The sequence below is a fragment of the Prionailurus viverrinus genome, chromosome D2, assembly GCF_022837055.1.
Source record: "Prionailurus viverrinus isolate Anna chromosome D2, UM_Priviv_1.0, whole genome shotgun sequence".
Classification (NCBI taxonomy): Eukaryota; Metazoa; Chordata; class Mammalia; order Carnivora; family Felidae; genus Prionailurus; species Prionailurus viverrinus.
This window is the reverse complement of record NC_062571.1, coordinates 52,324,059-52,350,715: the sequence shown is the minus strand read 5'-3', so window position 1 is coordinate 52,350,715 and position 26,657 is coordinate 52,324,059. Positions and strand designations below refer to the sequence as shown.

Genomic DNA, 26,657 nt, shown 5'->3' with positions numbered 1-26,657 from the left:
GGCAAGTAAAAGAGGCTTCCCAAAAGATCAAGGAATTATAAACATGCTTACATTTGTCAGACTTAGTCTAACTTCCCATTCAAGAAACTAATTCTGTCTACAGCATCCCTGACATATGAACTCCAGGTCATGCCTGAATCCAGCCGGCATCCAGACAGAACAGCTAGGAGAAGTCAGCACTAGGAATTCCAAGAGGGTAAAAGAAGTCTGCTAAGAGGTCTTTTCCTCTAGAGTGGTGGATACAAATACTCCAAGCTCAGGTTGGGGCTGAGCCCAGATTCCACACGACTGGCACAGATGAGAGGGCCTCAGACAAGCAGTGGGGGCTCAAACACATGGACCATATTCAGAGTCAACGCACCCACCCAAGGAGGAGGCAGGTAGGTTGTGGGCAAATAAGTTGGTTCAGACATCAGGATTTTAGTATGGACAGAATGGAATACAGGAATCAGTGTGGAAGCAAAGGCTAATGAATTTGAACAAACAGTCCAAACAAAGAAGGTCACAGCTAATCATGACTTTCTTTTTGACTGTCATTCTCCACAACAGACATTTCAATGTTCTTAAGGTTCTTGACACTGTTGTGGACTGAACTGTGTCTTTCAAATAGATAGGTTTGAAGATATACTGAAGTCCTAAACTCTAGGACCTGTGAATGTAACCTTGATTGGAAAAAGGGTCTCTGTAGATGTAATCAAATTAAGATGAGGTCATACTGGATTGGGGTGGGCCCTAATTCAATGACTGGCATCCTTACAAGAAGAGGGAAATGTGGACACAGAAAGGCATACACGAGATAATGCCATGTGAAGACAGAGGCAGAGATTGGAGACAGGCATCTCCAAGCCAAGGGACACCAAGGATTGCTGGTAACCACCAGAGGCCGGGACAGAGGCATGGAACACATTCTCTCTCAGAACCTTCAAAAGGAATCAATTCCCCCAATGCCTGGATTTTAGACTTCTAGCCTCCAGGACCTTGAGAGAATAAAGTTCTGTTGTTTTAAGCTATCACGTTTATGTTCTATGTTACAGCAGCAGGAGGAAACTAATAGACCCTCCACAGAGAGAAGTGAACTCAAGGCGAGAAGTGAGTTTCCTACTTCCATTTCCTCTTCCTACTTCCTCTCTTCCTTCTAATTCCACAGTGTGAGTAAGAGGTGCTCTTCTCTCCTCACTGGAGCTGACGTCTCAACCCCTACGCTTTGCATTTTTCCTTGATCCCATCCTCACACCGCTCACTTCTCTAGTCTACTAGTTCATTTTATTATTCTATGTTCCTACTGAAACTTTAGTCTCCCTCTGTATTAGATCCTTGCCCTTGACAACACTACCCTGCAAGATCCTGCTTTTCTTTCAGTTCAAGCTACTCTAAAGGCAGTCTACGTTGCCCTTACATCCTCGCCACTAGTCCACCCCTTAACTTTTACAATTTGCACTGTCCTCACACCATCCTACTGAAACTGTTCTGTTAAGTCACCCATGCACACATTAACCAACAAATCTTTGGTGTTGTCTCAGTGCTTACTCATCTTATCCTCACTTAGCAATGACACTATAGACTATATCCTCTCCTTTAATTTTCCCCCTTGATTTCTAAGTCACAGCGCAACATGATTTTTTCCCTCTTTCAGGACTCACTTCCTTTTCTTTCACCAACTCTTCTTTCCATGAAGGCATTACAAAAAACCACTTTTGGCTTTCTTTTCCTTTTTCTATTTCTGCCATTCGTTAGCTATGTACATTCAAGCAGGGCAAGTCACTTAAAAGTCTCTGTGGCTTAAGTTTCCTTAGCCTTGAAATGGGAAAAGAATTCCAACATCAGACTGCTGTAAGGACTAAGGGAATTCATACATATGTACAGTGCTTAGAACTGTGAGTGGCACACAGTAAGCACTACATGAAGTTGCTGCTGTGGCTGCTGCTGTTACTGCTTGGGGACATCCACTCCGACAGCCATTTCCTCTGTTCTGAATTCTCTTTTGTTTTACTCTATGTGGTATATACAGGTGACCACTTAACAATGTGGGGGTTAGGGGCAACCAACCCCTCATTCAGTTGAAAATCCATATATAACTTTTGACTCCCCCAAAACTTAACTACTAATAGTGTACTGTCGACTGGAAGCCTTACTGATAACATAAACAGTTGGTTAACACATATTTTGTATGTCAGATGTATTATATACTGTATTCTTACAATAGTAAGATAGAGAAAATAAAATGTTAAAAAAATCATAAGTAAAATATATTCGCTGTACTGTATTTATTTTAAAAATCTGGGGGCGCCTGGGTGGCTCAGTCGGTTAAGCGGCCGACTTCGGCTCAGGTCATGATCTCACAGTCCGTGAGTTCGAGCCCCGCGTCGGGCTCTGTGCTGACAGCTCAGAGCCTGGAGCCTGTCTCCCTCTCTCTGACCCTCCCCCGTTCATGCTCTGTCTCGCTCTGTCTCAAAAATAAATAAACGTTAAAAAAAATTTTTTTTTAAATCTGCATATAAGTGATCTATATGGTTCAAACCTGTGTTGTTTAAGAGTCAACTCTACTTGCTAAGAACCTGTAATGGACAAGGTAACTGCCTAGGGCCTGTGGGGATTACAAAGGTATTTATTCCCTCATGGAACATACAGTCTAAGAGATTATAGTATACAAGTGATATTTCATAAGACTGGGAGACTAATAAGAGGAAATAACAAAAGAAAACCTAAATGGAACGTCAAAGAAGGGAAGAACTGTATCTGGTTGGAGAGAATCAGCAAAGGTTTGGTAAAGAAGTAGTTTGGGGGCGCCTGGGTGGCGCAGTCGGTTAAGCGTCCGACTTCAGCCAGGTCACGATCTCGCGGTCCATGAGTTCGAGCCCCGCGTCGGGCTCTGGGCTGATGGCTCGGAGCCTGGAGCCTGTTTCCGATTCTGTGTCTCCCTCTCTCTCTGCCCCTCCCCCGTTCATGCTCTGTCTCTCTCTGTCCCAAAAATAAATAAACATTGAAAAAAAAATTAAAAAAAAAAAAAGAAGTAGTTTGGAAGGACAGGATCTCTGTCAGGTGGAGATGAGGGGAGAGTGCATTCCAGGCAGTGGGATCAAACTGGCAAAAAAACCCCTCTGAGGTAAGCTGTGAGGAGGCATCGAGGAGAAGAGTTGAAATGTAAGTTATATGTAGGGGAAAAGTGGGACATAATGACGAAAAGCTGTCATATTTTGAACATCCTTGAGTGTCATGGCAAAAATTTTTTTTAATTTAATTTTGGAAGCGTTAGGGAATATGAAGATGATGTAATAAGAGTTGTATGATTAATGTGATATGATTAATCAGGCAAGAGAAACAGGTCAATCAGGAGTTTCCTCTATCTGTCAGAGGAATAAAGAGTTTTGTTGTCAGAAATTGTGGACTGAATTTTGGTTCTGACACTTAGCGGTGACCTCGGCCTAGTCATTTACCCTCTCTGAGCCTGTTTCCTTACTTATAAAATGGTGTTATAAACAGAAACTAAGATGGCCCCCATGAGTCTCAGCTTTCTAATATTCCATCGGGATTACATGACAAAAGGGACTGCAGAGAAATAAGTACTTAAGGTTACTAATTGGTTGGCCTTAAAATAGGGAGATTATCCAGGTAGGCAAACCTAATCACTGAGACCTTTAGAGACAGAGAGTTTCCTCCCACTGGTTGCAAAAGATAAAGTCAGAGAGACTGGAAGCAGGAAGAGGATTCAACACAAGGGCGCCAGCTGCCAGCCTTAAAACAGGAAGCTGTGATACTCCAGGGTCTATGAGCGGAGGTGGAGGGTACAGGTGGTCTCTAGAAGCTGAGAGCATCCCTGGCTTATGGCCAGCACGGAGGCGGGACGTTGGCCTTACAACTGCAAACAACGAATTCTGCCAGCAGCCTGAAGGTGCCTGAAGGATTCTTCCCCAGGGTCTAGCCCAGCCAACAACACCTTGTGAGGCTCTGAGTAGAAAACCCTGCTCACCCACCAAGACCTCTGACTTAAAGAGCCATCAGCTAATAAATAGGTGTTGTTTAAAACAATTAGGTTTATGGTAATTTGTTATACAGCAATAGATAACTAATACAACAGGGATTCTAATATCTATTCTATTTTATGTGACTGTTGTGAGGCTCAAATAAAATAATGTATACACAAATAATACACAAATAAAATTTATAGCTGGTATGCAGTTAACATGTCTCATATACATATCATTTCTCTCAACTCCACTCCCTCATCAAATAGACTCATTTTCTTCGTTTGTTTAATGGTACCAAACTACAGGTTTATTTTATTTTGTTGTGGGCTAGGGGACTGTGACATAAAGGGCACAAGTGCCTCCTTGGAGTAAGCCTGAGATGACAGAATATGAATTTATGTATGTGTGCAAACTGTTGAGTATATAAATAAAGGAAAAAAGAAGTTACCAAAGGCAAAGGTTGATAAATCAGATAATGTAAATACTAACCTGCAAAAGTGTAAATTATTGTGTAAATTAAGTAAAAGTGTAAATCAACAGGTCGAGCACTAGTGTGGAATGTCACCTAAAAATCTGTGTAAGAATAATTTATGCCAGGGGTGCCTGGATGGCTCAGTCGGTTAAGTGTCCAACTTTGGCTCAGGTCATGATCTCATGGTTCATGAGTTCAAGCCCCACGTCGGGCTCTGTGCTGACAGCTCAGAGCCTGGAGCCTGTTTTGGATTCTGTGTCTCCCTCTCTCTCTCTCTGCCCCTCCCTGGCGCACGTGCGCGCTCTCTCTCTCTCTCTCTCTCTCTCTCAAAAATAAATCATCATTTAAAAAAATTTTTTAAAAAGAATAATTTATGTCACATGCACCTGATGGACACAATAATTTACCAAAAACTGTGTCCTTAAACATTTCTAGGTTTGTTTTCTTTTGTTTGGATGCAAGGGACATTTAAACCTTTGCAGATTTCTTTTGTTATAGGCCAGGGGAACTCAAAATTATCAAGTAATGGATGTTTCCTGTGACAAAACAATACAGAGTTGTATAAAGAAATAAAGCATATTTATAATATACACCCAATTCTACTTTTCTGAGAAAACCATTAACTGATTGGTGGGCATCCTTCCATGCCTCTTCATATGCTCAAAGAAGTAAAAAAGGTTTACCTATTCTTAGAAAATTGGAGTCATATTATGTGTAACTTGGGTTTTTCATTTTACAGTGTATTGTGTGGCTCTTTCTCCTAGACACTTTATATACATATCACATTTTTCTTAATAGAGGCATAGTATTCCAAGCCATCCATTCATAAAAGTGCCAATTTTCACACTCCCTAGACAACATCACAGATATAAATCCTTTCACTCTTTGCAACTGAAGAGGAAAATGTTAACTTCTTGTTATAATTTGTACTTCTTTAAATACAAGTGAGACTGAGCATCCTTTCACATGCGTGTTAACTGCTCATATCTCCTCTTTTGACTGGTCTGCTCATACCCGTCACCTTTTTTTTATTGGAATATTCCTTTTATTGATTTATTCATAACCTTTATGATTAAGGATATGTTTTTCACCAACTGTGACATTTATAGACATTTATATTTTAACTTTATGACTTTTAAAAATTCCTACGGAAGTTTTAAATTTTCTTATGTACTCAAACTTGTCAATTTTTTGTTTTATGGCTCTTGGCATTGTTGTCATGCCAGGAGACCGTATAGAAACAACCTCCTGCCTTTTCTTCTAGTATTTTTTAGTTTTAAAAATCTCAAGTTATTATTTTTGATAGGTTAACCAGTCATCCTGATTCCATTTTTTGAATAGCTGAATACCACTTATGCACTGCATTTTTACTGTCCATTTGGCTACTTTTGATGCAAGTAGAATAGCTTTATAATATGTGTCCTCTGGAGGAACGGGCTTCCTCAGTGTTTTTGCTTGCATTTTCTTGGACAATGACTCTTCTAGATCACATAGGGTACCATTTTCTTAAGTTCCCCCCCCAAAGAACTGCCCAAAATTTGATTAAATGTAGAGGGTATACCTGACATCTTTACGATATTCATGACATTTTTCCATCCCACGACCTTTTAGTCTTTTGATAAAGTATTACACTTTTCTTCATGTAGGTTCTGCTTGTTTCCTTTTAGGTTTATTTCTAAGTATTTCATTGTTTTCCATCAAGTCTTCTAATTGATTATTCCTCAAACAAAGGAAATCTAGTGAATTTTCGTGTATTTGTTTTGTGTCCGGCTGTCTAGCCAAACGTTATTATTCATGAGATTTATATGTCATTCATACCTTACCCTATGTAACCATCACCTACAAATAACAATTTTGCTTCTTTCTGTAAATATTTATACAGCTTATTTCTTTTTCATACTGTATTAATTAACTTCACCTACCAGATGACTCTTTAATAGTTCGATAATATACTTTCAACCAAAATATACAGACTATGTGTACTTTTAATTATTATTAATTTACCATTCTTGATGTTAGGGAAAACAAGATGTGTAGGTGAACTTCTGTTTTCAGCAGCTTCTTTCTTCTGGTTAACAGTTGAAACAAAACTGCTAAAAGTGGAAATTTGGCCTTTGGATCCTCTGTCCAAACCCTAAAAACAGAAAAATTAACATTGCAGCACAATTCCCACTGGCTATATTTAAATTATTTTATTGCAGAAATCATAAACACTTATAACAGAGATTTTAACTTGATGATAGATGTATGATAATAGGCAAAAAATATAACATTGACTTACCTTTTCTAGGACCAAATTGTTTTAAATATACAATGAAAATAGTCATATCATGCTATAAACTGACAGAGTTTGGAAACAGGGGTATTAACAGTATCTTCCTCACAGGGTTACTGTGAGGTTTCACTGAGATAATGCACAGAAAGTAACCGGCATAGCTCCTCGCACAACACGCTCCATTCATGTTAACTGCTCTTTTCATTTTGTATTTAGATAACTTTATTTTTATGAGCTCCACAAATATTATTTCCAATAGGTAACATGCATGTGATACTTCACACATCAATTCATTGAAGGTTTTGTTGTCTTTTGATGCAGCAACTTGAAAAGTTCAGGCAAAAAGATAAACCTTTTATTAGAGTTCATTTCTTTTCAAGCACTGTGACTATACCTTGGGTGTGCCAGAATTTAAAAAGATAATGCTAACATAATAAAGGCCACATGTGAAAAACTCACAGCTAATATCATCCCAAATGTGGAAAAACTGAGAGCTTTTCCTCTACGGTCAGGAACAAGAGAGGGATGTGCGCTCTCACCACTTTTATTCAACATAGTACTGGAAGTCCTGCCTCAGCAATCACGCCACAGAAAGAAACAAAAGACATCCAAATCAGCAGGGAAGAAGTAAAACCTTCACTATTTGCAAAAGACATGATACTATATATAAAAAACCTGAAAGACTCCACCAAAAAAACTGCTAGAACTGAAAAACGAAATCAGAAGTTGCAGGACAGAAATCAACATACAGAAATCTGTTGCATTTCTACACACCAATAATGAAGCAATAGAAAGAGAAATTAAGGGATCGATCCCATTTACAATTGCACCAAAAATAATAAGATACCTAGGAATAAGCCTAATCAAAGAAGTGAAAGCCTCTACTCTGAAAACTGCAGAACACTGCTGAAAGAAATTGAAGATGACACAAGGGGATGGAAAGACATTCCATGCTTGTGGACAGGAAGAACAAATATTGTTAAAATGTCTGTACTACCCAAAGCAATCTACATATTTATGCAATCCCTATCAAAACACCAACAGCATTCTTCACAGAGCTAGAACAAACGATCCTAAATTTTGTATGGAACCACAAAAGACCCCAAATAGCCAAAGCAATCTTGAAAAACAAAGCAAAGCTGAAGGAGACACAATTCCAGACTTCCAAGAAAACCCAGAAATGAACCCACAACCATATGGTCAATTAATCTTCAACAAAGCAAGAAAGAATATCCAATGGGAAAAAGACTGTCCCTTCAACAAATGGTGCTGGGAAAATTGGACAGCAACATGCAAAAGAATGAAACTGGACCACTTTCTTACACCATATACAAAAATAAATTCAAAATGGATTAAAGACCTAAATGTGAGACAGGAAACCATTAAAATCCTAGATGAGAACACAGGCAGTAACTTCTTTGACATCAGCTGCAGCAACTTCTTTCTAGATACGTCTCCGGAAGGGACGCAAAAGCAAAAATAAGCTATTGGGACTGTATCAAAATAAAAAAGTTTATGCACAGGGAAGAAAATAAACAACAAAACTAAAAGGCAAGCTACAAAATGGGAGAAAATATTTTCAAACAACATATCTGATAAAGGGTTAGTATCTAAAATATATAAAGAATTTCTAAAACTCAGCACCCAAAAAATGAATAATCCAATTTAAAAATGGGCAGAAGACATGAAGAGGCATTTTTCCAAAGAAGACATACTGATGGCCAACAGACACATGAAAAGATGCTCAACAGCACTCAAGATGAAGGAAATGCAGACCAAAACTACAATGAGATACCACCTCACACCTGTTAGAATGGCTACAATTAACAACACAAGAAACAATAGGTGTTGGTGAGATGTGGAGAAAGGGGAACTCTCTTGTACTGTTGCAAACTGGTGCAGCCACTCTGCAAAACAGTACGGAGGTTCCTCAAAAAGTTAAGGGGCTCCTGGGTGGCTCAGTCAGTTAAGCGTCTGACTTCAGCTCAGGTCATGATCTCACAGGTTGTGGGCTCAAGCCCCGCGTGGGGCTCTGTGCTGACAGCTCAGAGCCTGGAGCCTGCTTCAGATTCTGTGTCTCCCTCTCTCTGCCCCTCCCCCATTTGCATTCTGTCTTTCTCTCAAAAATAAACATTAAGAACATTTTTTTAAGTTAAAAATAGAACTACCCTACGATCCAGCAACTGCACTATGTATTTACCCAGAGAATACAAAAATACTAATTCAAAGGGGTACCTACACCTTGATGTTTATGGCACATTATCTACAATAGTCAAATCATGGAAAAAGCCCACGTGTCCGTTGATTGATGAATGGATAAAGAAGATGTGGTGTATATATACTATGGAATATTGCTCCTTTAATTTGTCTTTCAGTTTCTTTTTTTCTTCTCCTCCTTCCTCATTCACCAAACTGACCTCCATTTGCCTTTTCAGAATCAGCTCATATAACATGTAGCAGAAATATTTACAATTACCATGGATTCACGCTCCCACTTTCCCTACTCTTTTACAGACAAGTGGGGCCATCTGACTCATTCTAATGGGGACAAGTAGAAATTTTACTTCCTCATTGCCTAGACTTAGGCTCAGTGAAGACTAATTAGTATTTCTGAGTTAGGATTAGTCTATATAATCCAGCCCATTAAACATATTGCCTAACTAAAGTAGTCTTCTTTTTTTATGTTTATTTATTTATCTTGAGAGAGAAAGAGAGAGCACATGAGCAGGGAAGGGGCAGAGACAGAGAGAGGGAGAGACAGAATCCCAAGCAGGCTCTGCACTGTCAGCACAGAGCCTGACACGGGGCTCGATCCCACGAACCATGGGACTATGAACTGAGCTGAAATCAAGAGTCGGATGCTTAACTGACTGAGCCCCCCAGGCACCTCTGTAAAGTAGTTTTCTAATGGATGTAGGATATGAATCTGTTTTCAGAATCATAAACAGGATCATGTAGGGTCTTGTACAAAACCTATGACGTGATGAGTGGCTCAAGAAATGACTATTCCTGTGATAACATAGTAAAACAAGTCATTTATTGAGTACTTGCTATAGGCTTGGTGCTGTATTAAGTACCTTATTATAACATTCCTATGAGGTATGTATTTACACCCCACTTTGTGAATGAGGAAACTGAAGTGCCAAGCCCACAGCCACAAAGCTGGTAAGTGGGGATTCAAACTCTGAATGACTCTGAACTCTCTACCCTTAAATCACCTTATATCAAAGTCTCTCAGTATAGTAGCTATCACTTATTAAGAATCTATCCTGTGACAGTAAGTGTGTTATACCTAACACAGGCTGTTTTCACAACAACCTTTTGTGGCTGACATTATCTTCTTGACTTTTACAGATATATGCTGAATGAAATTCAATAGCTTTAGGAGCAACTCACCTAAGCAGAGGAAATTAACGCTAAAGAGAAAAACTAAGTGTACTTTAAGGAAATATTTGATGTCCTAGCAATCCAGGAAAGACTCGATATTTTATTTTCCTCTTGCTTCCTCTACCCCTTCTCAATAAAAGAAGGTCCCAAAGAACATTGCTCAGTTCATATGTGGAATCTCCAAATAATAAAAAATAACAACTAACTGATCCTATCAATAAAGCCATTTAACAGTTATCAATTCTAATCTCTAGTAGAATTAGAATACAGATTCCCAGGGAGAGAGAAAATTGGATAAAGAGATAAGACAGTGATATCCAGGGGCGCCTGGGTGGCTCAGTCTGTTAAGTGGTTAAGTGTCCGACTTCGGCTCAGGTCATGATCTCACAGTCTGTGAGTTCGAGCCCCGCGTCAGGCTCTGTGCTGACAGCTCAGAGCCTGGAGCTGCTTCGGATTCTGTGTCCCCCTCTCTCTCTGCCCCTCCCCTGCTCATGCTCTGTCTCTCTCTGTCTCAAAAATAAATAAAAACATTAAAAAAAAAAAAAGACAGTGATATCCAATATTTTTCTATAAAACAGTCTTAGTAAATTACATAATTTGCATAATCAAATTCACAAAACTAGTATGTTGATTAGGAAAATAAAATAAAAATAAGCTATATATTTAAAAAGTAAATCATTCCTTACTATAAATATTAGGATACTTAAATAAGAATTTTATTAACTACTAGGGCCAAGTTTGCTTATTTGTATGTTTTGTTCTATAGAATATCTTAAAGGATAGTGGGAGCAAATGCCAAATTTGATGCACTATATATTTCATTTACACATAGTAAGCAATATAAGTAACCAATTTGTAAAATGAGATCAGTGAGTGGCCTCTCAATAATGGAGCTTTGTTAACTTAGCTTTAAATATCTCTAATAAGTTAGTATGCAAAGGAAGGTTTTTGTTTTTTCCACTGATAACTGTCAAAGACAGCCGTTATTTAAGACTTAGCAATAGTAGGATTTAGGGAGCAGTGTGGTTGAAATAGAGAATCAGAAGGGGAGAATGGCCCAGTAAGATGAGACTGGGAAAGCAGGCAGAACCATCTCATGAAGGCTTCAGGCTATGGAGTAGAGATGATGTGCTGGAAGGAGAAAGGGAAAAATCACTGAGGACTTCTAAGCAGGGAGTGACATGACCATATCTGTATCTTAGAAAAATCACTCTGTCGGCAGTGTAGGCAAGAGGCTGAAGGGAATAATACTAGAAGCTAAACCAGGCCTATCAGAGGAAATCTGAAGTCTGAACCAAGCAAGTCTGAACCAGGACAACAGGAACAGGGAAAGAAGAGGCCATGGAGGGCTGGGCCAAAACAATGGCAAAACGTAACAGCTATTTCAGTTCCAAATGTGAAGCATAATGAGAATCACAGAACTCTTCCATAAATTACAAAATAAATAAGGAATGTAAAATGCTCTATTTCAAATTTCAGGAGAACAGGCATACTTTGACAACTCACCAAAAACTTGAAAATTCTAGACTGGGTTTTGTAAGACTATGATTCATGAGTGACCGGAAAAGGAATCAATGCTCGCTGCTAGGCAAAAGCATGTTTCTCATGTCAAGATAATGGATATTTTACTAATTGACAGGGTTATCATTATGCCACTGTTGTGTAGCCATTGTTATGCACAACTAATATAAGGACAGAACTGTGGGAAATACAGGCACACCTTTTGTTATGCTTTACTTTATCCTTTTTCAGATACTGCATTTTTACAAATTGAAGGTTTGTGGCAACTGCATCAAGGAAGTCTATCAGCACCATTTTTCCAATAACATTTGCTTACTTTGTGTCTCTGTGCCACATTTTGATAAGTCTTGCAATATTTCAAACTTTTTCATTATTATTATGGTGATCTGTAATCAGTGATCTTTGGTATAATTGTTTTGATCTATTGTAATTGTTTTGGGGCACCACAAACCATGCCCATATAAGATGGGAAATTTAATTGGTAAATGTGTGTGTTCTGATTGTTTCATGGTTTGGCCTTTCTCCCATCTCCCTCCCTCTCTTTGGGCCTCCCTGTCTCCTGAGAAACAACAATATTGAAATTAGGCCAACTAATAACCCTACAATGGCTTCTAAGTGCTCAAGTGAAGGCAAAACTTGCATATCTCACTTTAAATCAAAAGCCCGAAGTGATTCTGCTTAGTGAAGAAGGTATTTTGATGCATGAAATAAGCTGAAAATCAGGCCTGTTGCACCAAACAGCCAGGTTGAAAATGCAAAGGAAAAGTTCTTGAAGGAAATTAAAAGTGCTACTCCCATGAACACATGAATGATAAGAAAGCAAAACAGCTTTGTGGTTGATATGAAAAAAGGTCTAGTGATCTGGACGGAAGATCAGAGCAGCCACAACATTCCCTTCAACTAAAGCCTAATCCAGAGCAAGGCCCTAACTCTCTACAATTCCATGAAGACTGAGAGAGGTGAGGAAGCTGCAGGAGAAAAGGTGGAAGCTAGCAGGGGTTGGTTCATGAGGTTTAAAGAAAGAAGCTGTCTCCATAACATAAAAGTGCAACGTAAAACAGCAAGTGCTGATGTAGAAGCTGCAGAAGTTATCCAGAAGATCTAGCTAAGGTAATTCATGAAGGTGGCTGCACTAAACAACAGATTTTTCAGTGTAGACGTAACAGCCTCCTATTAGAAGAAGATTCATCTAAAACTTTCACAGAAAGGAGAAGTTAATGCCTGGTTTCAAAAGACAGGCTGACTCTCTTCTAGGAGCTAATGCAGCCGGTGATTCTAACTTGAAGCCGATGCTCATTGACCATTCTGGAAATTCTAGGGCCCTTAAGAATTAGGCTAAGTCTACTCTCCCGGTGCTCTATAAATGGAATAACAAAGCCTGGGTGACAGCACATCTGTTTACAATATGGTTTACTGAGTATTTTAAGCCCACTGCTGAGACCTACTATTCAGAAAAAAAAAAGATGCATTTCAAAATATTACTGCTCATTGACAAGGCACCTGGTCACTCAGGAACTCTGATGAAGATGTACAAGGCATCGAATATTGTTTCCACGCCTACTAACACAACATTCTACAGCTCATATATCAAGGAGTCATTTTGACTTCTAAGTCATATTTAAAAAATACATTTCATGAAGCTATAGCTGCCATAGACAGGATTACCTCTGATAGGCCTGGGCAAAGTCAACCGAAAACCTTCTGGAAAGGATTTACCATTCCAGATGACATTAAGAACATTTGTGACTAATGGGAAGAGGTCAAAATATCAGTATTCATAGGAGTTTGGAAGCAGTTGACTCCAACCCTCATGGGAGGACTTTGAGGGGCCCAGGACTTCACTGGAGGGAGATGTGGTGGAAAGAGCAAGAGAACTGGAATCAGAAGCGGAGCCCAAAGGTGGGACTGAACGGCTGCGATCTCACGATAAAACTTGAACAGGTGAGGAGCTGCTTCTTATGGATGAGTAAAGAAAGTGGTTTCTTGAGATGGAATCAACTCCTGGTGAAGACTGTTGAAATGTCAAGAAAGGATTTAGATTATTACGAAAACTTAGTTGATAAAGCAGCAGCAGGGTTTGAGACAAATGACTCTCATTTTGAAAGAAATTCTACTGTGGGTAAATGCTATCGACCAGCATCAGAGGCCGCAGAGAAATCATTTGTGAAAGGAAAGCCAATCGATGCAGCAAACTTCACTGTTGTCTTAAGAAACTGCCACAGACACCCCAACCTCAAGGCAAGACTGGGGTGCTTGGGTGGCTCAGTTGGTTGAGTGTCTGACTCTTGATTCTGGCTCATGGGATTGAGCCCCATGTTGGGCTCCACACTGAGTGTGGGACTCTCACTCTTCCTCTGCCCTTCTCCCCATCCTTTAAAGAAAATAAGTAAAAAGGCTTTGCTTAAAAAAAAAAAAACAAGGCAAGACCCTCCACCACGAAAAAAATTACAACTCACTGAAAGTCCAATGATGGTTAGCATTTTTTAGCAATAAAGTATTTTTAATTAAGGTATGTGTATTGATTTTTAGATATTATGCTTTTATACACTTAATAAGCTACAGTACAGTGTCAACATAATTTTATAGGCACTGGGAAACCAAAATATTCATTTGACTCACTTTATTGCAATATTTGCTTTATCGCAGTGCCCTAGAACTCAACCTACAGTATCTCTGAGGCATGTATGATTAAGCTGACAAAGAAGAAAAGGAGTCAACAGCCAAAGAGATACGAAATCCAAGAAAAGGTGATGTGTTAAAAACTAAGGGAGGATAAAGTTTCAAGAAAAAAGTGATCAACGATGTTAAATGATGGAGAGTGGTTAGGTCTGAAATGAGCCTACTAGAATAAGCAAGTGTGAGATCTAGGGGACACTGGAGACAACACATTCAGGGAAGGCAGTGGCAGAAACTATATGAAATGGACTGGTGAATGAATGGGAAATTTGGGATGTAGGCAATGAGCAGGGATTGCTCTGTCCAGAAGCTTCATAGCAGGGGAGAAAGGCCAGTGGCTGGAAAGGTACAAAGGTTTGAGGGAAGATACACTGAGCATGTTTCATGGCTGCCAAATCCAATGTTTGCTTCTGTTGACCCCATAGCATTACTGCTATTCTTTGTGCAGGAATGGCCAAGGATGGGAGCGGAGACAGGCACTCAACCAAAAGGCAGCCATCTGCAGCCTATGTGGCTACACATTAGGTTACCTGACATAAAGGGCATCGATGCTTCCTAGCATTTCATCAGAAGGTCTTTCCAGACTTCAGATAAAGGAATATGGAAAAGAGAGCCCAGCCAAGAGTAAGAGAACAGCAGAGGCACAGAAAGTAGCCAGTCTCTCTTCCACTTTGCTTTCTGGTTCTGATATGCATGCATGTATCATTGCAATAAATCCCCCTTTTTCTTTTCTTTTTAAAAAAATTTTTAATGTTTATTTTTGAGAGAGAGAGAGACAGAGCGTGAGTTGGGGGAGAGGCAGAGAGAAAGGGAGACACTGAATCCGAAGCAGGCTCCAGGCTCCAAACTGGAGCCCAATGTGGCACTCAAATCCATGAACTGCGAGATCATGACCTGAACCGAAGTCGGATGCTTAACTGACTGAGCCACCCAGGCATCCCCCACCTTTTTCAAAAAGGAGGCATATTTGGCCTTACTTTCTGCTCCTTCTAATCAAAAAACCTTAAATGAAATGAAAAAAAAAATCCTTGGTCTCATAAGTCTCTCGTTTGTAAGACAGCTGTGTTCTTGATACCTTATACTTAGATGACATGGGATAAATCGTGGACCGTTTTACAGGTTGACAGTACACTACAGATTAACAACAGCCAACTCTCAAAACAGCCGCTGCCCCACACTCTTGTCCAAGACATAAGAGAACTCTTACACGAAACCAATACTTTCATGAGAAGAAACAGGGCAGCATATTGTGCCGTGTAAACTAAAAATCAGAGAATCAACTCAACAAGCTATTGGGTATTAACTGACATCAAACATCAGACTAAGTTAAAGGTTAGAGATCATTACTTTTTGAGTCATCTAAGAATTGGATCTACCACAATTATTACATCTGGTTTCGTGAGGAGTTTCGGAAATGCGATCTGTGAGTCCTACAGAAGGAGAACATTAAGGATGAAGTCCTGGAATGTGGCCAGCCTGCAAACAGTGGGCTGGATGTGTTGAAGAACACAGAGTAGCAGGATACCCAACCAGCTGTTACAGATTGAAGATAAGCACAAATGGGGGGTAGGGGGGCAGGGAACAGCAAGAATTCATTGAGGAAAAAACTCAAAATATTTAAACCTGGTATAGCAAATAATAGACTTGACTCTCTAGGCAGAGGCAACTGTGAGTTCAACGAACAGCAGAAAAATTTTTGCGCGGTAATTATATAACTAATCAAAGATTACATTTCACAAGTACCTAACATTGACCTCAGTGGTCTCTATAATCACAAGCAATTTCAAAAAATGGAAATAAAAAATACTTAGACAAATAGACAAAAACTGCTCTGCTCCTGTTAACATATAATACTGCCAACTTTATTTTAAATTTTATTTTAATACAAATTCCTATTTTCAACTTTTACTGAGGAACAAACTACCTGAGTTAAATTTCTGATTTCTTTACCATATTTCTCATCAGATACTAATAAAAAGGACATTCATAGTTTTCCATAATAGCTTTTGTGCTGAATACCAAGTTCCACCATATTCAAGATTGTGATAAAATTTACCTTGCTCATCCTTGAATCCCCAAAAGCTGCTGTACAATATAAAACATTTTTGTTCACATTCTAAACCAATCATTGATAAAATAATCCTTGCTGGCTCTGTTTCACCATGAAACATTTTCAAGCCATAGCATCTCACCACTATGTTAGACTGAATTAAAATTGAATTTCTCTATCTAGAAAACTCATTATTCATTCATAACATGGTTCAACCTACTAGTTTTGTGAACAAGCTGGAAATGCTTGCATTTTAAACTGTATCAAGTGAAAATTAATGTTACATTCTAGCTATTTAGATGGGTCAACTGGCCGAAATTTTACTCACCGAAGAGACCAACACTGCAAATGTACAGGTAGATGAACTTGACACAGAGCTCCGTGGATACGTAAGCTCTGGATGTAGAGCTGTCGCAGGGGTCCAGTCAACAGGACATGCTAGATTACATTCAGTATCGTCTATCTGACATGTACATGATGTATTTTAGAAAACGCTCCATACAATAAACAACATCTGGACATTCTAAAATGTGCAATAACACTTCGTTAGTTGGAAAACACACTTATGTAGAATACCTGTCATCAATAATGCCAAATAAAGAACCAAGGGAATTCAACCTGTGTCTCCAACTTTCTGGTCTCAGAATCCCTTTACCCTCTTAAAAATTATTGCATGTATTAATTCCTTTTAAGAGAACAATAAACCCGTTTGTGGAAAATATTATTTTCCCAAACAAACAAACCTCTTAGTGAGAAGAGTGCCATTGTTTTGCATTTTCAAATCTATTTTTTAACATCTGATTTCATGGATTCTTCTACCTGCTTCTGTGTTCAATTTGTTGCGATACCAAGTGTCATGTATCCTCTAGAAAACTACTCTCTACACTCCGATGCTACACTTAGTATCATCATAGAAGTAGTTTCCACCTCATGTATCTCTATAAGGAGGAGGAGGAGGAGGAGGACACTCTGAGGATTGCAACAATAGGCATTCAAACTAAGAATGAATTTAAGGAATCTTGGGAGGACAAGAAGATATTCTCTAGATCTGCACTGCTTAATATGCCCATTTGCTGGAGCATATACTACATTTGCTAGAGGGAGCTACTGAGTACTTGAAATGTGCTAGTCCAAACAGGTATCTATGAAGTATAAAAAATACACAATTTTCAAAGACTTAGTACGAAAGAGAGGCAAAGTCTCTCAGGAAGTGTCTATATTGGTTAAATACCGCAGTGTAAGTTTCTGGATATGTTGGGCTAAATAAAATATATTATTAAAAGTAACTTTTCCTCTTTATTTTTACTCTTTTTAATGTAGCTATTAGAAAGTTTTTAATTACATGTGTGGTTCACATTATATTTCTATTCGACAGAGCTGATCCAGACAGATGAAAACATACTTTCCTAAACTAGACTCGATACAACATACAACCTTAGGAAAAAGAAAAGAACTATTATTCTGATTCAGAATATCCCTGCATCACTTTTGGATGAAGGGCTTTGCTGGAAAAGTGGTAAATATAAATGCAGTATAGACTATAGAAAAAGAACGAAAGATTATCTAAATGGATAAAAACTGAGTTTCTTGCATTGGTGATTTCTGATATGCATGTAGGGATAATAGCAATCTATACTTTGGGCCATGCCTCACTGAAATTTATTTTTCAAATCCAAAGATAAATATTTCAGCAACAGTTTAAGTGCTCCTAAGGTAATGCATGTATCATTCAGTATTAAGGAGTCCGGGGACTACCTATCATGCATAGAAAAACTTTATAAAAGATTAAGTGACTTTCTATGATACTGAGCAAAGGTCACTGTATCAAAAGGCAGGTGAACATATGTACATTTATATGTTTTAAGTTAATGGGGCGCCTGGGTGGCTCAGTCAATTAAGGGTCTGACCCTTGATTTTGGTTCAGGCCATGATCTCATGGTTTGTGAGTTCGAGCCCCATGTCAGGCTCTGTGCTGACAGCTCAGAGCCTGGAGCCTGCTTGGGATTCTGTGTTTCCCTCTCTCTCTGCCCCTCCCCTGTTCTTTCCCTCTCTCAAAAATAAACATTAATTTTTTTATATGTTTAAGTTAAAATAAAAAGCATTTAAGATTCTCTGCTTTATCAATTTTTTTAAATAGAAACTGACCTAAACCACCAGTTAGGGACACATCAGATGAGAGGCCTCAATTGTATTTAGTCTACAAAGGAGACTATTTTAAGCCCTGTTACTGGATAAAGACATTTTGTTTTTCTTTTTTTTTTTTTTTTTTTTTTTCACAGTTCCCTATTAAGATGCTGCGTTATAAAATCAGAAGTGCTAACTTTGCTCTATAGCCTTCTATTAAGATGTGAAAAGTTAGCTACTTGCAGGGTGTGAACTTCCCTCCCAAACTAAGTAGCACCAGTCCAAGTGGAATTGCTTTTCTTAAGTGACATAAACCAATTCTTTCAAAGGAGACTAGGAATAAGGATGTGGATTCTGAAACAAAATCCTGACACCAGAAAAGTCACAATGCAATTAATTAATCTTATAAATAACTGAAAAGTAATCCGACTTAATATAAAAGAAAGGTTAGTCCTGAAGCTCAGAAAATTCAGTATTCACTTATCAGGAAAGCAAGGTGGCATGGGAAATTTTATTCACATATCTTACAACATAGGAATAGAAAAAAATTTTTTCATCAACAGATTATCTTTATATAGTAAAATACTACTTTTAAAATGTCTGATTTGATGCAATCGCAATTCCTCAACCAATTTGCTATTCTTTAATAAAAACATGTGGATCAAAAGCAAGGTAATTTGAAAGAGAGCTCTTTTTAATGACTAGGCTCAGACTTCAGACAGACTTTTCAATTCAGTTGAATTAGTAAAATTTCAATAATTTCTAATTTTAAAATTTAAAAAAATGTTTTATTTATTTTTGAGAGAGAGAGACAGAGTACAAGCAGGGGAGAGGCAGAGAGAGCAAGAGACAGAATCCACAAAGCAGGCTCCAGGCTCCGAGCTGTCAGCACAGAGCCCTACATGGGGCTCCGACCCATGAACCACAGGATCATGAGACCTGAGCCAAAGTCAGACACTTAACTGACTGAGCCACCCAGGCACCCCAATAATTTCTATTTTTAAGAGGCATATTCATTTACTACAATCATTCCCCCAAAGATGTTTTTTGATTGCATACCAAAATGTCACTAAGTTACAAATATGAACTTAGGAACAACTTGTTATTCATATAAGGCATAGCAGTCTAACATTTTTGCAAGGCAAGACCAGAGAAAAAGTAGGGAAATCAAAGCTTCCCAGAGCCTTCTCAGCGCCACCTACTTCCTCACTTGTCTTCTGTTGATCCTTCTCTACTCTCTCTTCCTCAACTCAAACTCAAAATAAGTTAATTTCCAAACACTATGCCAAAACAAGCTGCTGCTCTGGCAACACTAGCTGTATCCCTTTGTGAAGCTATTTCTTTTCCTCTCCAAAAAGAAATTCACGTGAACCCAGGCATACACCAGCCCTGAAGAGTTCAGAGGACGCGTGAGGTCCTTTAATTCAGTGTGTGTGAGTGTCTGTGTGTGTATGTGTGTGTGTGGTGTCTACGCACAGAAGGAAAGGAGAAAGAAGACAGGGTGGTACGGGGCTGGAGGCTTGATCCACAAAGTTGTGAAGGAGAGTACCAAAGCCACAGGATGGACTTAGAAAGGGCTGGCTGGCTTACAAACAGCTTTCCAGCAACAGATGTTGGTTTGCAAATAATAATATTAATAATAATATCATCCAACATCTATTCAGCTCACTTTGTCAAGCCTCTTTCCTAAATGCTTTTTGTGTATTAATTTAGTCTTCTCATTTCCCTTCTGAAGAAGATTCAGAATCATGTAAGGCACTTTTGGAGGTTCCCTGGTTCACAACGCACAATGACCACTTTTCTCCAATTGTTAAATACAGTCAAATTACTCACGTCCTAACATTCTGAATTAGTTATGAATGAGAGAATAAGCAGACAACTACATAATGGCTGTGCAGTTAAAAAAATTGACAAACAGACTTTACAACCCACTCAAAATTAGAGACACCCTGGATATGTGTTTATATAGCTATAGCCCTTCCTTTTTACATCGCAAGACTCTCAGATTATTTTTCTCTAATTAGACGGCTTTATTTTACATAGAAGTTAATGATATATTCACACCATCACGAAAACTGACACTATCAGATATCCTTGAACACATCTTTCTCTTCCATAATAGTTCTATCTTCAGTAACAAAGTTTTGAACAAACTTGTCACTGGACCATAACCTCTTTTCAAAAATAACAAATACTGCTGTAGGTGCAGGTTTTTTGAACCACACTGCCCCTCACCAGCAATATAGTATGTGGAAAGAGCATACTATAGAGTTTTTGAGTCAGAAACATCTCAATTTTAAAACCAACTCTGCTCCTAATAGGCCATTTTACCCTCCAGCAAGGAACAGGTAACCTCTCTGACTCTCAGATTCCTTTTCTGTGAAATAAGAAGATTATCTTCCTCACCATCCCAGTGGTTGTGGTGACTGTTTTTGGTTGCAATCTGACTAAACAAGAGACACAGGGAAAATGCACAGGGAAAATGCTTAGTGTAGAGTAGGTACTCAAATACTAGCTATTATTTATATGACTTACGTGTATTAAGCATACACATATATGATGTATTTTTGTAATATCTGTTGTTTATTCAATTGCTTAAAATACCTTCGGCACCACAGCCTTCACTCTTTCCTGTCTCACCTCTTGTTTAGAACAAGATGGACAAAGGGCACAAGATTCTCCACATGTTAGATTGTTCCGAACACTAGATGGGACAGAGTTTATGTGAGTTTCTACACATCATTTGGAATGATGTTGGCTGGATTACCTTTTTATGTAAACATGTTTCTCTGAGAGAACCTGTCTGGAAACTGCAGAATCCTTTTATGTATCAATCTTCCTTCTTTTTCATTCTGTTGTCTAATAAGGTTCCACATCACGCGGGTTCCTCCATCCCTTACCCTTATCACATGGCCACCACCTGAGTGGATGCACCTGTCATCTTGGGTACCGACTACGAAGCTCCTTCCTTTACACTCTTCCTCCTCCTGTCCATGCTATTGCTAATCACCTCCATGGATTTCATTATGTCATTCATTCTCTATTTAAGCAACTCCAGTGGCTTCCCACTAACCATGGACAAAAAAAAAAAAAAAAAAAAAAAGTCCACACTTCTGTGCCTAGTGATCTGGCTCCAGCCCCCATGCAATCTTACTTACCTCCCACAAGTTCCCAGCACGCTTCCATTGGACTCGCTGTATGGCTCCCTAATGCTTCTCTGTAAGCCTTGTTCATGTTGTTTTCCCCACTGGAGTACTTTTCCCACTTTCTTTTGCCCATCCAAATCCTATCATCCTTCAATGGCCAGCCAGCTTAAATAATTACCTTTACTTCCAGGCCTTTCTTCACAGTTCTGCACACATTGATTTCCTTACTCTGGTCTCCTATGGGGCAAATTGTTTCTATGGCTCACTGTGACTTCTACACATTGCTTTGCTTTGTTATGTTTCTATGTGTTAGCCCTGCCTACCCCGAGGCAGGAATGTTTTTAAACCTTGTTTTTCTGTTTTCTTAGCATCTAGCCCAAAGCTAAACATAATAGGTGTTTAATAGCTGGTAGTTACATTTTGGCTAGTGGTTCCACTAAGCCCATTTATACACACCTCATACAATGTGTACAAACTTCTCATTCCTGCTACTGATTTCCTATCAAATCTTCTCCACAAACTTTGTGCTTTCCCTCAAAACCTTCCCTCACCTTCCACCTACTTGACAAGTCTCCTGGCCCTCACTGTGGGCAAACTTCTCTTTGAAATCCTAAACTGATTTCTGCATTTCCCTTCACCTTCCTGACCTGATTAAAGCTAACTCTTGTTAGAACCCATTCCACTCCTTGCCACCCTATCCTGTGGAGAACCTCCTCCCTTTTCCTGTTCATCTGATTTAAATGTTGAAGTAGACAGTCAAACTCATCCTCACCACCACTCATTTCTGCTCTTCCTTTGACCACTTTCTTCTCCCCCATTCACCATATTTTTCTAACTTCGTTAGCAACTATAGTAGCAACTAATTTGCAATATTCTCCTCCACTCTAATCCATCAGTCTCAGCAGATTCAGTGTTCACACCACCAGCCTTTCGTATCCACGCACTATTTCCAATTCCTTGGGCTCCTCACCTCTGCAGATCTGCACGACCTCACCACACAAACCACGCACCTTGATGGTTCTCTCAGGGCTCTACCCTGAGCCTCTCGAGCATCCTAGAGCCACTTTAACCACCTTTTCTCTCAGTTCTCCCACCACCCCTGGTTTCTGCTGTGCCTCATTCATTTAATCCCTACCTTTCACCAGTCCATTTCAAATACTGCTCTACAAACTAAGTAGACTTGAAGCAATGTAGTTAAAACACAGATTCCACGGGGCGCCTGGGTGGCGCAGTCAGTTAAGCGTCCGACTTCAGCCAGGTCACGATCTCGAGGTCCGGGAGTTCGAGCCCCGCGTCAGGCTCTGGGCTGATGGCTCAGAGCCTGGAGCCTGTTTCCGTATCTGTGTCTCCCTCTCTCTCTGCCCCTCCCCTGTTCATGCTGTGTCTCTCTCTGTCCCAAAAATAAATAAATGTTGAAAAAAAAATTAAAAAAAAAAAACACAGATTCCATGGAGCCCTTAATTCAGTACATAAAGCATCAATTTTTCAATCTTAGCTACATGTGAGAAGTAAAAAGAAGCCCGAGATTGATTTCACTGGCTTGCATTTGAAACCAGGCAATGATGGCTCTAACAGCTCCCCAGGCGATTCTACGGTGCAACAAACGTTGAAAACCCGTGCTGTGGAGGGAGACCTGGGAATTAGGATTTTGACGTGCTACCAGGGTAACTCTGGTCAGTCAGGTTTGAGACCACTGTGTTAGGCACTTCCTGGCTAGAATGGGCTTCCTTCACACTTCAGGGGTCTTAGGATCAATCACTTTAGGGCTCTCTTTCCAGCACCCTGAAGCCCACTCCTGCACATTTCTTTAAACTTCCAGGATATAGTCCCAACTCTTCAGGCTTCATTAGGGTCATCATAATCTGACCTTCTACTTATTCTAGGGAGCTGTCACTCTGAATTATTTCCAAACTCTCACAAAAATGTGATAGAATGATTTTTGGAAAAAGCCAATAATGGAGGGTTACATTAACTGAATCATGAACTCAGTCTACATAGACAGAACTGATAACCTGGGGCAAAAAAGAATCACGAAAGCAGCCCAGAGAAAAAAGTTACTGATGGCAATCAGGTTCCTAAGCAAACTTCCAGAAGCTCCATCTAATCCACAATGGAGGTTGAAAAAGAACCAAACAGGCCACAAACTGTCTTTCCCTGCCCCTCCACACCAAGGCCTTCCCCACTTGCTGGTGAACTGAGACATCATCCCAGCTCTCTTGCCCTCTGGAGAACCAAACACATATTTTCTTCAATTTTCTTTAATTTCTGTAATTCAAGGTTAAAAAAAAAAAAAAAAGCTTACTGAACTCTATTCTTCTGTTTGACTAGTGGAAAAAGTCCATAATCCTTTATTCACACTTCCGAAACCCCATAAGCTATTAAAACGGAAAGGCTTTTGTAACTCATATGGTGATGAAACATGTACCTGACCTGAACTCTTTTGACAATCCAACCTGATCTGAACTGATCTGACGCTATTTATACTTAAGTCTGACTTCACCTCACTTAGTGGGAACAAACATACATTACACTGCAGAACTACTGACATGTTGATTATAGGGAACTGGCCAGGACCCCACTTGTGGATATTATACATGACCTACATACCAAATTACCTTCCTAAAAGTCTGAAAATTTCTGAATTCCAAGGGTTTCAGGAAACAGTCTGTAGTCCTGGGTCCGTACTATCAATTTCTCCAAGTTTTTATCACAAGCCTTCAATTTTTCAGCCACACTGAGATAAATATGTTTTGGGGAGGACACTCACTTGAGGACCCACATTCATGTAACTGTTTCTCATAAGCATATGCATTCATTGTTTTAAACAACCGATTTAGAAATGAACTTTTAAAACACTGCCTTTTTGCAAGTTCAGAAAGTCCTGGATAAGCTCTGAAAGTCCAGGGTACCAACACAGGAACCCCAATGGGTCTGCAAGCAGTTGGATGACAAATTCCTTCAAAGCATTTCCCAAAGTGATTCCTAACCGCAACTCCAATTTACCACTCAACTGTAGCTATATTTTACCATATGTGTTCTTTTATTACTGTCCACACTTAGCCACAATGATTTAATGAAGAGAGCCTGTTCTAACAATTTCCAGTTATCACAGTCCTTAGACATTTTTGAAAAACCTACAGAATCAAAACATTATTCCTAACGCTTTAAAGAGTGAGCTATTTTAGTAACTTCTTAGTCATTTAAGAGGGAGGTTTTAAGAAATGAATTGCAAGTAGGAATAAAGAAAATGTATCATGTTCTTTAAACTTTTACTATTTTGTCAAGCACAGATGCATGACAAGTCATGGTCTTTAAATGTACCAAAGCAAACTTTCAGAAAGTACATGTTATGTCAAATAAAAATCCCAGAAGTTAAAGATTAATTTTTGTGTGTGTGCTCCAAAGTACCAGAGTCATAACCATCAGTAAAAACAGGGAAGGGGGGGGGGGGGGGGTTGTCCCATTACATCATCTGGCAATATGTAGTTTGAAGCCGCTGAGCGCTCTCCAAATAATCCTTAAGAAAATCCAGCTGGGAAATCATCCCTGTCAAGCTTAGATAACTTGAGTTTAAATAAAAGGTTAAAAAAGCCTCCCCACCTTACGTCACATGTCTGCACCATATGAAAACTAAAACCATCACCGAGGCATCTACCTCCCACTACCCTGACAGCCACGGAAAGGTCACAATTAAGTGGAAACTCGCCGCCCAGCCTGTGCAATCCGAAGGGGGGAAGGGAAAGAAAAGCGAAGCCAGGGGGGAAATCTCGGCTCCCCTAAGGCAGGCAGGCAGGCAGGCACCTCCATGGAAAACCCACTCCTCCCTGCCTGACACCTTATCCTCATCCAACAGATGATAACGTCGCCTCCGAGATGCTGGCCATTTCCTTAGACAAAGTGGGCCCCTCAAAGCAGACAATAACCGCGAACAGCCAGCGGACGCGGCCACCCCAACATTTCCCGAGGATGAAAGGTGCAGCTTTAGAGGTGTTCGCGGCTGTCCACCAGGCACACTCTACTGCAGCCCGGGGAAGGGTGGCCCGGGCGCATCTCCGCGGGGGGACCCGAGGGTCTCCGAGCGCCCCCCGCCCTCCCTCCAGACGCCCGCCGTCGGGGCGCCCGGCTGCCCCCGCCCGTCACCTACCGCAGTCGCGCCGGCGCCCGCCGACACGATGGGCGGCAGCTTCTCGCGCTCCGGCTCCTTCCCTTTCCTCTCGTCCGGAGCGGCCGCCGCCACCTCCGGCGGCGCGGCAGGCGAGGGCACCCGACCCGCCTCACTCATGTCGGGCCGGGCGGCGGGAGCGCGAGGCGGCGGCGGCGGCGGCGGCGGCGGCGGCCGGGCTGCTGCTGGGGCTGGCGCTGCTGCCGCCGCGGCCGCGAGAGGGCTCTGGGCCGCCGCTTCCAACCGCCGCCGCCGCCTCCGCCCGCGCCCGCGCTCCCCGCGCCCGCGCTCCCCGCGCCCGCGCTCCCCGCGCCCGCGCTCCCCGCGCCCGCGCTCCCCGCGCCCGCGCTCCCCGCGCCCGCGCTCCCCGCGCCGCCCGACCTGGGGTGCGAGCCCGGAGGCCCCGCCCTGCCACCACCCCCGCGCGCGCCCGGGCCCGCGGCCGCTGCTCGCCGCTCGCCGCGGCCGCCCCCGCCCCGCCCCGGGCTCGCGGGTTGCTGGTCGGGGCGCCCGTCGCTGCTGGCCGGGCGGTTCTCGGGGTTGGGAGAGGAGGAGCCGCGGCCGACGCCGGCCGCCATGTTGTTTGCCGACTGTCGCCAGGCACGGCGAGGAGGGGTCTGCCCTAGAGGGTCTGGGCTCGGGGGGGACAAGCGGAGGTCTGCAGAGGGTCGGGCCGGGATAGAGAGCGCCCGAGTTGGCGCTGGTTAGGGCGGGGCGGGCGCGGCCACATGCTTTACATGGACAGCCCTGACCTTGGGCGTCCAGGACCCGCGGGACCTGGCTGGTGGCCTTTCCCCTCCCCTCCCCTCCCCCGCCCAGTGCCCACAAAGCCTTGGGGTCACTGCTTGTCCCTGCCTGTCCGCCTGCCCCAGGAGAGGC

At 41.0% G+C, this 26,657-nt stretch overlaps 1 protein-coding gene across 4 annotated transcripts in view; it reads right to left on the bottom strand.

The window, feature by feature from the left end:
- HECTD2 (HECT domain E3 ubiquitin protein ligase 2) overlaps positions 1-25,954 on the bottom strand; it is a 78,188-nt gene extending 52,234 nt beyond the window's left edge. For all 4 annotated transcript variants that reach the window (XM_047826103.1, XM_047826102.1, XM_047826104.1 and 1 more), the window contains exons 1-2: positions 25,761-25,954; positions 6,442-6,571 (exon numbers count right to left, since the gene is read on the bottom strand). In XM_047826103.1, coding sequence (XP_047682059.1) covers positions 6,442-6,571; positions 25,761-25,898 — 268 coding nt within the window. In that variant the 5' untranslated portion in view covers positions 25,899-25,954. The remainder of the gene's footprint in view (positions 1-6,441; positions 6,572-25,760) is intronic.
- Between the last annotated feature and the right edge of the window lie 703 nt (positions 25,955-26,657).